The 13,730-nt window shown below is 36.8% G+C and overlaps 1 protein-coding gene across 1 annotated transcript in view; it reads left to right on the top strand.

Moving 5' to 3' along the window:
• HCN1 (hyperpolarization activated cyclic nucleotide gated potassium channel 1) overlaps positions 1–13,730 on the top strand; it is a 192,558-nt gene that overhangs the window by 123,110 nt on the left and 55,718 nt on the right. Inside the window, exon 4 of the mRNA XM_014884290.2 lies at positions 966–1,184. Coding sequence (XP_014739776.2) covers positions 966–1,184 — 219 coding nt within the window. The remainder of the gene's footprint in view (positions 1–965; positions 1,185–13,730) is intronic.

Below are 13,730 nucleotides of genomic sequence, written 5' to 3' on the forward strand. Positions count from 1 at the left end.
GGTAAATACTGTGTTTTCTCATGTGTGCTGCGTGCCTGCAAGCACTGTTTGTCTCCTTGTTCTTTCATTCTTTTGGCTTGGAAAACAGAAAAATCTGACAAGGAGTCCCAGGGCTTTTTTGGAGTGTGTTAAGGTGTCTGCTTTTTTGCAACGAGGAGCCCCTTTGAAGGTCTTTATGTAAAGCTGAAGGGAGGATGCTGCCAACATCTTTGCAATTTTAAAAGCTAATGAGCAAGAAGTTATGTCCTTCTAATCTACCAGAGAGACTGGGAAGGGGTAGCTGCCCATCAGAAATGCAGGACCTAGGCATCACCTTTATTTTTTGAGCTGACTTTCACAGACTGTGACTATGAACATAGGTTTGCTATGATGCAGAATAAGCAGACTTCTTTTCAACTGAGATTATTCCAGCATAAAGACAATATTACAAAACCAAAATTAAAAAAAATCAGGATAAGCAGACATTACAATAAATAATACTTTTTTTTCTGTCCTTGAAAAGTGAAAGGAAGCTAGTAAGATAAATATGGTTGTGTGTTAAAATTCACAATCCCAAAAAGAAATAGGGCCACAGGAGTATGTGCATGCATATTAAAAGAAAATATGACTTTATTGTGCTTGATAAGTCTGAGTACTCAACTCTTTCTAATCCATCTACCATGGGCTGTAAAATAAAATTGACCTTTAGTCTCGTTGTAATTAGGATAGCACCCACATTTAAGAATATAATCATGTATAAAAAATAGTTAATTTTATTTCATCTCACTGTGATAGGTATTATCTGTCAGAATCCCTGACACTTTATCTAGCAGTTAATTTAGAAGGAATGCCTCTTCTCAAACACACAGGATACATGACCAGACTACTCTTTCAGAGGCAGCAGTCTGTGATCCCACTGAACAGGTACAAGCGTGGCTTTCTCTCCAGCTGCTCGCAGGCTCAGTCACTTGTCTCTTTTCTTGCAGAACGATTCCTGGGGAAAGCAGTACTCCTATGCACTCTTCAAAGCCATGAGCCACATGCTCTGCATCGGGTACGGAGCCCGCGCCCCCGTCAGCATGTCCGACCTCTGGATCACCATGCTGAGCATGATCGTGGGGGCCACTTGCTATGCCATGTTTGTTGGCCACGCCACTGCCCTCATTCAGTCCCTGGATTCGTCACGACGACAGTACCAGGAGAAGGTAACTCGTTGTCTCATAACTCCCTAAGTTCTGAAATGGATTATTGGGATGTTTTGACTCTGGAAAGGTGGTATGACTTTGTGTGAAATAATCTAGTAGTGTGTGAATCCTGTGGTAGATGTCATTGAACACAAAGAGTTCAGAACACTCCATGAGTTCAGTATATTTTTGTAGGAACCTACTTTGCTTAGAGAGCCACCAGTTCTTGATGTTCAACTTCCTTTAAACTCTTCTGTGAAAACTGTCCCTTGCTTCAGACTTGCTTTGTATCCCTTTGCTATGTTCTGTAGGTATTTGATCTAGGTAGCTTGAACAAGGGCCTTGACCTTGGTGGCTTGGTCATGTCTTTACAATTTCCTGTCCTTCCTTTGGAGTGCAGTTCAGGGATCACCCTTGAACATGTCAAAAGAATGGCTTTTAGATGAGGACCAGACCAAACCAATTAGTTTTGTTTATAAGTTCCTCAGAGAAATGCTCAGAAGAGGTCTTTGTTTGCTTAGTAACAGTGACCTCTCCAAGGTCAAAAAGGTTGTGGCCAAAGGTAGAAAAGTAGAGAAAGGTTAGTGGAAGAGAGTTCTTTATGAAGCAGGAAGTTGAAGATTGTTTTACTCCATGAAAGATTGGAATTAAAAAGACATGAATGTAGAGGGTACAGGGTTGGATCTTTCTGAAGTAAGTCCTAGTTAAAACTGTCAGTTGTGTAATAAAAATCAGAGACAGGTGTGGATGAAGGTACGAAACTGGAAAATACAGCTAGAAATGATGGCATAAGGAAGAAAGAATCAGAATGAACTTCAAGAAGGGACAAAAAGAATGTCCAGAATTACTGAGGTGCTTAAAAGATGACAAAATTCGTTATTATAGTGAATGGGGGAACTGGAGGAGCCATGCCAGGGGAGACGTCAGCTGAGCAAAGCAGTGAAATCAAAGTTCATATCAGCAGATAAGAAACACAGCCTGAGCTATAGTATTTGGCATGTGTCCATAACAAGGTCCAGAAAGGCAAACTGGGCAGAAATCACAGTATGATGTAACCCAGACCTGAGGGAGAAACCTGGCAGAGACTAAAGCCAAGAGGGTGACCCTGGCATCTGCTGAGGGTGAAGGGGAGTGACCTGACTTTGCTGGGCAAGAAAGAGGGGGGAAAAATAGGATGGATTGGGGGATTTTCTTCGCAAGGAAGCAAAGAGGGAGGAAATGAGAATGTGTGGGTGAAGAAGGGTTTATATGCAGTTTTGTTAAGCTCAAATTGCAACAAGATCATGGGTTCGATATATGAGAGACAGGAAGAGGTACAGGCTGAGCTGTAAGTTCAGTGACAGAAAAATTAGCTTGTGGCTAAGAAAACAGCTATTCAAAATAAGTTTGCAAGCAAGAAATTTCACATACTGTAGTGTCATAAAGTAAAAGTGATAATAAGAGGTTTAGAGAGTAGAGGTGATCATTAAAACCAAATGAGTTCTGTCAGTGACCATGTGAAACCCCCTTATTCATCTCAGTATAATGTCAAAGGGCTAATCTTGGTAGGCTACCTAACTCAGCTGGCTCATTGGGCCTATTCTGTGAACAGAAAGGGAAGTAATTTTATCCAAATGGGACATTTCTAGGAAGCTGTGGGATTGAAATATCATAACCATGGACATGAAGTATGACTGCAGTTTCATTAGAAGTTAGGGTCAACATATATACACACACGTATACACAGATTTAAGAAATCAGAAGAATTGTCACTATTTACCTGAAATCTCATCCTAATCATGATCCTCAGACCTTGCTGGCTCCTGCAGTATATCACAATATTTTGAGCATCAGAAATATAGTACATGTGTAAAGATATCCATGTATTTTAAGCTGTGCTGAGTAAAGTCTCATGTGCACTTGTTTTGTATATTAAAAGCCAGCGGCACTCAAGCAGTATTGCATTTCTCATCTTTTTGCAAAACAGCAAACAAAACTTTTTGTTTATTCATTTGTTCTCTGATTTTATGCACATACAAACAAAACTTTTTGTTTATTTGGTTTTTTTCTGTGATTTTATACACATGCTTTATTAAACATTAGCATAGAAATATCTGGCATTTTTCAGCTCCTGCAATTCTCAACACATTCATTTTTCCTTTTTTTTTTTTATTTCTTACTTGTTTCCTGACTTCAGAGATAAAGAAAAGCATGGCATTGACAAACAGAAATTTAACAAAATGAGCCAGAAATTGCATATTTCTATGCTTTAGAAAAAAATATTTCTTATTTTCTAGAAGCTATTCTTATGTTGGTTATTAAGAGTAGAGATAAAGGATGTCTTGAATAAAGCATTTTTTCTACTGATTTCTGAGACCCTGGACCCTGATATATATTATCAACTATAAAAACTATAAAAACGTTACAGACTTGTCTGTACATTCTAAACCATTTCTTTATCATAGTTTAATCATATTTTAAAATAAATCTTTGATTATAGCATAAGAATTGTAAGTCATTACTACAGATTCTTAAAGAGTGTTCTGTGTTTTTCTTTACTCTGCAAACTAGATAAATGGGCATTTCAAAGACCATTTGATGGTACCCATTTTGTCATAATATTTTCTAAAATATTGCCAGATAAAAATTCTTTCTATTTCATGTAACTGACACTTGAGAAAAAGTACATTAAATTCTAGCTACAGATTTGAGAGTTTTAATATACTCTATTATACATTTTTGCATCAGGAGAGTGAGACTTTTTTTATTTTTTTGGACTTAAGGGCTAGGATCAATTTCTTGGTTTAGACATATGTATCTAGGGTTTTATGTTTATTAGCTCCATTCTTTTTCCTTGTAAGAATCATGTAAAATAATGAAATTAACATGAATTGCTAGGCAACATAGAATGATAGTGGAGGTAAGAAAAAGGTCGTTATTTGATTCTTCTCTGAATAATATAATAAATGTATTTGTGGAATGCAACCAATTAAAGGAAAGTTCTGGTCCTTCTCACACTGAAAGCAGCCAGAAATAAAATATTTGCTGAAATCTCCTTAATTCAGATCCTTCCAAAGCTCAAGGTTTGCAAAACTAGAACATACATAGTTCAAAATGGAAGAACTACACTCAGGAAGACAAAAGTGATATTCATTAAGCCAAATGTCAAACACCATCTAAGAATTTGACCTGTGCAAGCCTTGCAATCTGAGAGAAATCAAAACATGGTAAGGAAGCAAATATTGCTCCACAGGTTTACTCTTATGGGCCAAAACCAAATTGTATCAGAGAAAATTAAGAGTGATTATAAGCCATCAGATGTAGGAGATAGGCAGTAAACACACTGAGGAGTGGTACAAAAAAGAATGCTTTGATACATTCTGGTCACTCGGACGAAGTTCAGGCTTTTTTCTGATGAAGTAGTAGAAATGTTCTCACAAAAAAAATGCCTCTCAGATTTAATACATATATCAGATCCTGGTATCAATTAGTGAAAGGCTTATACCTGACAAAGGAGAGAGATGTCCAAGTCAGGCATACTCAATCCATAATCTCTTTACAGTAATAAGGTTTGACGGACCATTCTACCTTAGAAAAGGACTGAATAAATCAACAAATCAAGGTCATCTTAGCACTCTCCTTCCTGACTTTGGTGTAAGTCAAAGAGGAATCCAGTAATAACTAAAAGCAATATTCTAAGTGACAACACCTTTGACATTTTCTAATGTCTAGGAAGGCAGCACATCTCAAAGTTGTTTGCCTTTGCAAAGACAACGTTTACTGGAAAGAACCATAAATGCATATATTGAACTTATTAACAATCTAGTGTGAAACCAAGAAGGCAAAATGAACAGTCATTTGACAAGGAGGTGAAGATCATTAGTTAAATATTTCTTCCTTTAGATGTTGGCACTTGCTAGTCAGAAGATATTCGCTTAATGCTCTGAATGTCAAAGAATTTTCATGGTTGAAGATAGGTTAATATTTTCTGTTACAGTCTGTCATAGGCAAAAAATATCCAGGAACAACAGGCTACTAGAGGCGAGTTTTATAGTAGCATACAGATTGTCTCATAGCATAAAGATTGTTAATTTGGTTTGATAAAATACAAAGTATTAGCTGGGGAGGTTATTATTTAATTTTATTTTAGTGATCCATTTTCCTTATGCTATCATTTTGTATATTTTGTTTATTTTCTAATAGAACTCAAACCACACAATGTGTCGAAAAAAGAAAAAATAATAAGACTTGTTTTGCCAATTACAAGTAATATGAGAGACATAAAATACTCAATTCAATTATATTCATATAGGAAATGGAAAAAAATTACAGTTGTCTCCAATGTCCCAAAGGACATTTTCTAACCCCATATTTTGCTTTTATTTTATCTCTTAATTTATGACCTTTTAGCATGTCTTCAGTTAAATCAGTCTGTTCAAAAGAAGAAAAGAACTTAAATGTACTTCTTTACAGAGAAAAAGCAATAACTGTATATAAATTTAATTTCAAAGCAACTAGCAAGTTGTAAGTAGTAAGCAACTACTACACGATTATGTGATATTGTGCACTTTTATAAAGATAGCATTGGGATTTGAAGCTCAGATTGCCCAGCTTTCATTTCTTAGGCATCAGAAGAAACATTTAAAAAGGAGTAACAGAATTAGGGCAGCAGGGCAGCTTTAGATTTTGCAGCGTGAGGCTTTGCCCCAGCTTTTCAAGTGTGTCCCTCTCAGCTCCAGTTTGGATATCCAGCTTGCCCACGCAGTCTGTGGGGAAATAATTGATATGCATTGCAGGAGGCAGCAGTGCCTTGGGGTGCCTTGGGGAGCTGTGGGTGCAACGTGCTCCCCCTTTTCTGCCCCTCCAGGAGGCTGGGGTGTGTCCTCCACACACCTGGGGTCCTCCCTTCCAAATCTGGGAGCCACCTCCTCAAGCCTCCTTCTCTGAGCAGTTTTGGGGTGCAGTGGAGGGGCTGTGCCATAGAGCAACTCAAGGCGTGGCAGCCACTCATTCAGCCAGAGACACCTCTGCACTTTCTTAGAGGACTGGGAGACAGAACTTCCATGTTTTCTTGAGTTTCAAGCACTTAGAGGTTAAACTGAAAGTGGAACAAGGCAGATACCAAGTCCTTGGTGTGTTCATTAGAACTACTTCAGTTCTTAGGAAGTATTTCTGGAAATTTTTTGGTGTTTGTGACTATGTCATCTGTAAGTATCAGGGATTTGTGTATATCCACATGAGTCTGGGAAAAGGTTGTTCTGGTCATGATGGAAATGCATAGGAAAGGAAGAGCTATGGCAAACCCAAGACCACAGCAGTATTTAACTGGTATATATGGTTAACATATATGTGTATATATATGTTAAGCTAAATACAAATGTCCATGCTGGACTCGAGTCAGATGAAATAGAGTGAAACCAATAAAGACACACAGCTGAACTTTCAATATACTTCAACCTGGACAATAAGCAATGAACTTTCATCTTGGAATTATAGAATGTTATTCCTGGATCTGGTCTGATCTGAGCAGCAAAGTACTCATTAAGTACTGGTTTCTACGTTCAGTAGCTTCCCATGCTTTACATTTTTTCATCGTTTTTTAAATGCTTTTCTGGTGCTGATAGTATTTTTTATCAAGCCTGACAATACTGTAACACAAAAATGTTCTGTGATTCTTTACTTAAAAATAGCCTGTTTTCATTTATAAAACATAATTTTAGCAGTAAGTCATGTCATGTTACTGCTGAAGAAGATGAGCCACTTGGAAGATAAATCTTGTACTTTCTATGCAGTACTGCTACAGTATACTTGCCACTCCAAAGGAATTATTTATTTTGGAAAATGAGGGGTGGCTTATCCTGGAGTTATACCTACTTGAAAAAAACAACCAACCAACCAACCAACCAAAAACCCCAATATCAAAACAAAAGCAAACAAACAAGAATCCAATAAAAACAAAAACACAAAACAGGAAAGTAAAGTAAAACCTTTTCATAGCCTCTAGTCTTGCAGGTTTTTAGAAAATTCTCATCAGATTACACAGATATATATCCTATTCAGCTTTGCCACAAGTAGTAGACTTGCTAACAGTTTTGTACAATGTCAGGACCTCAGGACTAAGTGTTGATTTTATCAAAAGCCCTGTAGTCATCACAGTATTGTGAACAAGAAAATTCATTATTCCCTAAATATTTAGGCATTACTGAGAGTCATTGCATACCACAGTATTTGTGGATTGTTTCTGGTAACCATAATTCACAGATTTGTGGTTTTATTTGAAAGTCCAGGGTGCCTTATAGTAAGAAAAGGGTTTTTAAGTGTTGCCTTTAGGATTATTTCTGAATAATCTTATGCTGTTTTGGCATACATCAGGTCACGTGCTAAATGGATATATGTAGTATTCCTGGCTTCTGTGAGTCTTATTGGTCCTTGCAGAAGGCAGTGAGATTTATTAAAACAAAGCTATTAAAAGCTTGGTATTGCTCAATAGGAAAACATTCTGAAAGGGAAAAAACAGCAACATCTCAGAAAAATCTTTTCAGATACTTTATTTCACAGGACGCCTCCTGTTATTTGATAGAACGTGCACATAATAGAACTTGTAGGTACATTAATTCTTTTATTTATATGCATCTTTTAACTTGATGCATAATTAAGGCCATCGTGAAATCAACCCACTGACATATAAATGAATATGTAAGTTCTCAGCCGTGAGAACCAGTGTGTGCTGTGCAAGGAGAAGCTTATTCACAACGTGAAAATATTCATTGTGTCATGATAAGGCCTTCACTGCCGTCACTTGCTTTCACTTTCTCATCTTTATCAGTTTTTTATTTATAATGACTACCTGGATTTTTGCTGCACATACTTCTGATACTGACATTGAACTTCACAATTTTTGAAACGAGAAAGAATAATAGATAGCATTGCAAAAAGTATGGAAAAAAAACATTTTTCCTCTCCCAATCAAAAATCAGAAGTTACTCACCCATAGTGATGCAACATTAAAAAAATAAACATTTTTTATTCTCTAGAGGTTGGACTGAATATTATACTTAGTTTGAGGGCAAGACTTTGGAGAGAAATGTAAATTAGTCAGAACGTTCTCACTAGACTGCTCTCCTCTTTTGTCCTGATACTTCATTATTGTGTTTCAGCTTCTCATTATGGCCAGTCTTGCTGGGCTAATCGGGCTGGTGATTTTTGTCTTTCATTTCTGAAAAGGTGATTGGTCCCTCCGGGCAGCAGGTACTGTGCAAGCCAAGTGCTCTCCACCCGGCTGCATCATACCTGTGCCAAACTGTAATAGACTCCCACTGCTTCTGAAATGACAGATGGGACTGTCTTTGATTTATTGCTGTGTTGTGGGTAATTTACCTATAAAGTGTTCTGCTGTCTTGCATTATGGATTGGGTTTCTAGCAGTTTTCCATATGAAACTGCAGAGCAAGCTCATTACAATAGCAACCATGTTCATGATGACTGTATAAAATTAGCTGTGAAGGCATGAAGTTATTCCAGAGTCAGATTTTACACACAATCTGCTTTCTTTATACAGTAATTATCATAAATTCCCACTTTAAATAGATGAAAAACAAAAAACAAAACAAACGAAAAAAAACCAACAACCAAAAAAAAAAAAAAGAGAGAGAGAAACAAAAACAAGGAACTAAGTTTTGGGCTTCAAACTTTCTGTTCAAATACAGCACAAGTTACAGATTTAGCAAGAGAAAACTGATTCACACCAAACAGATATAGCAGGTGGCAATTATCCAAGCTGGACTAGAATTACTGTGCTTATGTCCTGTAGATAAGTAGAAGGAAATAGCAGTCAATATAATATAATATAATATTAAGAGTGAGAAAATATTCCTTTCTGTGAAAGATTAGGGTGTTTTTTTCCTTTACCTGGTTAGGGAAGAAGGGAAGAAGGAAGGATTGATTATTTTTATATTGACTTGTAAATCGTAATTCTTTCCCAACTTTACCCCGTTTCTCAATATTCAAGTAATTAACTTGAATGTTATACTATGAATATGTTACACTATGCGTGTATATATATGAGAACATAATAATTTATATAAATAAGACATGCAATATTTATAAATGCTTTGGAGTGCAATGGATAGGAGAATGGACAAAACATTTTCTCTGCAAAAGAATGTTTTATAAACCCTTTTATATTGTTTGGTGTGCTAAATTAACAGTTTAATCCACGTGGTTAGTAATCTTGAAAAAATATTGTGACGCTAATTCAAGAAAACTTTATTAGAAAGGAGAAGCAGTAATAAATATAGAAATAGAATGCTTTTATATCCATTTGTTTTTATACATATACAAATACACTAGACCTACCTTTTACATTTTCTGCTACCAAAGGAAAAAAAAAAGAAAAAATACCTTCAAAAAATGTTTTTCTAAATACTACTTACTTAAGCATAATAAAAGGACTTTTAAAATAAAAATTGACACTGCTGTATTTTCACAGGTTGGGATTAGGAACATGTAATTTTCAGATAAGTATCTATACAATCTCCTTCTACACAAAATATTTGTTAGTCACATGCCGTTTAATATGGGCAGCACTGGATGCCTGCTTCCTTCAGAATTTGATGTATATATAAAAGTAATTTTATAACTTTTTGAGGAAAACACTGAGAATTTTTTTTAAATGAGAAGTGAGGTCTTTGGGTGTTTCTTATTAGGCATATGAAGGAGTTTATAACTAGAATTTATGGAGTTAATTCTCCTATATAGGGTACCTCCCAATCCTTGCTAATTTTTCAACACTGTTTTAGGCATAGGCCTTTGTTTCCCCTGATTTTGTAGGGAATGTAAGTAAGAGAGAGGAGTGGGTGATCACCTGGCTGAAGAGCCCATCTGTCTTTGTTGCTGCTTTATTCCTGCACAGCGTTAGATGTTGTTCAGCCCGTGTTTGGGCATCATCAGGCAGCATCAGAGGATGGACTTGGCCCCTCCTCAGCCAGGAGCACCGCTGACACCAGAGGCTAACTCAAAGGAAAGCTGAGGCAGAGAGCCCCAGAAGGTGGCTGGTCAGTGTAACACAGGAAGTGGAAAGGCATCTCTGGCTTTTTCCTATGCTGTGCCTGCAAGGAAAAACCAGTTTGAAATGGCAGGAGCCAAAGAATATGTGAGGAAGTAAGGATGAAGGAAACGACAGGGACTGCAGCAGGGGTAAAAGATGTTGACTTGTTTTAGGGAGGAACTGTGATCCACAGAGGAGCTTGTATCAAGGAATTTGTTGATGGCTAAGCAAGGCACTACATGACGTTATCTGAAAGAAATTAGGAAGTCATTTGACACACACTCTGAATTTTTAGCAAAGAGAAAGAGATGAGCTTTCTATTTCCACCTATAATAGAAGAGAACTGAAGTGAGGATGATCAATGGAATGATTACCTGGATTACTATATCACATTACCCAGTTCAGCCAGGCAGGAAGTTTTGGGTTGCATGGCCAGAGACAAGATAGCATCTGATAATCCCTGCTCCATCAGGTGCATCTGTCAGGCAGGCAACAGTATTTACTCTTTAAGCAGTGTTGCTAGGAAAAAAATCTGAAAGGAAGCAAATGGACTGGTATAAAAAGGGAAAAAAGAGATTTTAAACTATAATGAACTATATTGGTCCATTGATTTCAAAACAAAGCTATAACAGTCAGAGTTGAGTGAACTGAATGAAAAGCAGTAGCATAAGAAAACCAACAATATGTGTAACTCATTAAATGAAAAGATACTTTTTTATTGCTGAAAGATCATGGTTTAGATTTGTTTGCAAAAGATTTAAGAAACAGGCTCTTGCTCTGCAAAAGTTTATGATTTATGTAAGATAGTAGAGAATAGTATAACCTTGTAAAATAGTGCCAAAATCAGAAATTATTTGGGACAGACATAAACCTTAAGTCTTCCTTGTTTTTCTTTTATAGTTTCTCAGTTTACCAGCACTCCCCCCAGTCCCCATATCACTTTCTAAGGCAGTCTCTGCATCTGGCAGAGACCATTTGTCCTCTTCTCCCTCAAAACCCTCCGCAAAAACAATCTATTTTGTCTGGTTTAGAAATCTCATCTAAACTTTGCACCGTGCTTGCTATGGCAGGAAAAGAAAGCTTTCATTTTCCAAATGATTCAGTGTCACTTAACACCAAGAAAGTTAGAGCTTCCTGAGAAAGGTGCAGTGATATAATTTCATAGAATAATGTGAAAAAGGAGAAAAAAGATGGGGGAAAAAGTGAATAATGAAAGCACCGTGCTGTGGCATATCCATTAATATTAGGTGTAAGCCACATTGCATATGGCTTTAGAATTTGCAGTACAGTTCTGAGCAGAGGAGGGATCAATCAGGCAGGCTGAGAAAATGAGCTGTCTCTGCCTGCAGCAATTCCTCAATGTGTTAGCCTGGATTTCTGCTACACACCAGGGCTAAAGGCAGAAAATTGCTCAAAACAGAGTTTAACATTACAACTTACATTATATGCTATTTCTAACATACTCTTCCTGGGTGGCATAGAGAGCCTCTGTTTTAGCCATCAATTTGTGCTGTGAACAGAAGGAAGTGCCAGCTTATACTTGAAGTGGTTGCTGCTTTAGCCTTTAAAATCGTTAGGTTACCACCTAATTGTTAGCTAGTTATTATTTATAGTGAGATTCTTATGTAACACTGAAGTTTTAGCAGAGAAATATTCTGTTTCTGTACATCTCAAGAATTAGCATTTCAGAGCCCTTGTGCTGTATTTGATTATGACTACTCAAAATTTCACTGTCTGTACAGCTTCAAAATATATTGATTTATTGGGAAGATGTTCTGAATTCTTCCAGGTCTTTTTCAGTTTCAGTTTAAAAACAAAATACAAACGAAAAGGCTTTTCTTGCCTCAGTAACTCGTTACCTGTATTTTTTACATAGCCCAGGTGTAGCTTTATTGGGGGGTGCACTGCTGTTCTCTTTGCAAGGTTTCCCTTGTGGTCTAGACCAAATATCTCTGGAAGAATGAAAAAGGGCCTGGTGATCTTTTATTTATCTATTACATGTTTAAAAAACTGGGGAAAAAAAAAAAAAAAAAGAGAAAAAAGCACCCTTTCAAAAACATTTTTTTTTAAAACAAAACCAATTATTTTGCATTTCGTGCCAGGAAGAGCCCTACCTTGTGCAGGTGCCTTCTCAGCTTCAGCAGGGGTCCTGCACTGCAGCCTTTCCGTGAGACACCATTGCCAGTGCTGGTAATGGTGTTTGGGGGACTAGTCCAGAATGGAAGTGAATTATCAACTGGCCCTAAAAACATGGCAGACTATCATACTCACAGCCAGTGGTACTGGAGTGCAAATTGCTTCCCTTGCCCTGGGAATAAAACAGCCTTTATTCGACTCTAAAACTAAGGTAAATTTTGCTAAAATTTCAGATGCTGAGCAAAGTGGTCTTAAAATACTTAAGATAGGAAGAAATCAATATGCACTTTATAACCCATATTCCTTCAAGTGAAAGAAACTGTGAGGAATCCATAGGTATTTAGATTTGTTTGTAGAATTGTTTAAGAACCATTTTTTAGCCTTTTACTCCTTTCAAGGTTTTTCCATAGCATCTTAGAGTTATTTTACCCACTTTTCCAAAGCTCTCTCTAGTTCTCCTTCTTGTTCTGAAAGAAGGGGAAAAAGAAAATAGAGTATTATTTCACAGAAGCTCCATTCTTTTTCTTTAACTGTTACAGCTCTGTGACTTCACTTTTGAATGAACCTAGCTATACTGAATAAAAGCCTTTCCCTAATGTTTCTGCAGAAAGGATCAGCACAGAAATGCAATATCAACATCAATTTGACAGTTAAATCTCCATAGAGATGTGGGAAGCAATCCACTGTTACTAAGAACTTTTTGCATTGTTTTGGAGAATGAAAAATAAGACCTACTCTTTATGTAAGATTTTATGCATTTGGATAGTTTAATGGTTGATGCATTGAACTATGTCTTCCTAACCAGAACTATTACAGGAATCATTTTTCTATTTCTTTGAAGAAAGCTATAAAATTTTGTTCTTTGCAGAATGTTTCATTGGCTTGTCCATCCCTGATAGAGCCTGTAGTTCTCATATATGCCTCATTCTTATTCTAATTTAAAAATTATATTTTAAGTCGTTAAAACTTGAAGGGTTTTTTTCCTGTACCTAGTGAATAAGTTCCATAATTCTGGAACATAAAAGAATACATCCTGTTGCTCAGTCATTCCTCTGGAATCGTCAGGTCTATAATGATGCTCTTCAGGAGAGTACAAAAGGTTGTTTGGAGTATTACTTTCCTGCCGTGGCTGTCGTTTATCAGAGAAGCCTTCAGATGCCGTAAATTTATTTCCCTAAGGATGTCTCTGAAGTGTGTTTACTTCAAGACTATAAAAAAGTAAGGTAAGGAAAAGAAGGTTATGGATAGTTTAGCAGAAGGAATGAGACAAAGCAGCTGTGAGCATGAAGCTGAAGAGCAGTTCGCCAAGACTGTTGCAGTTATTGGTGAAGAATGCATGAATATTGTGTGATACTGTGTGTTAAACTCAGTTGTTAGATGAAGCTGGAGACAAAGCAGTTTGACAAA

This window comes from Sturnus vulgaris, chromosome Z (genome assembly GCF_052056855.1).
Source record: "Sturnus vulgaris isolate bStuVul1 chromosome Z, bStuVul1.hap1, whole genome shotgun sequence".
Lineage (NCBI taxonomy): Eukaryota > Metazoa > Chordata > Aves > Passeriformes > Sturnidae > Sturnus > Sturnus vulgaris.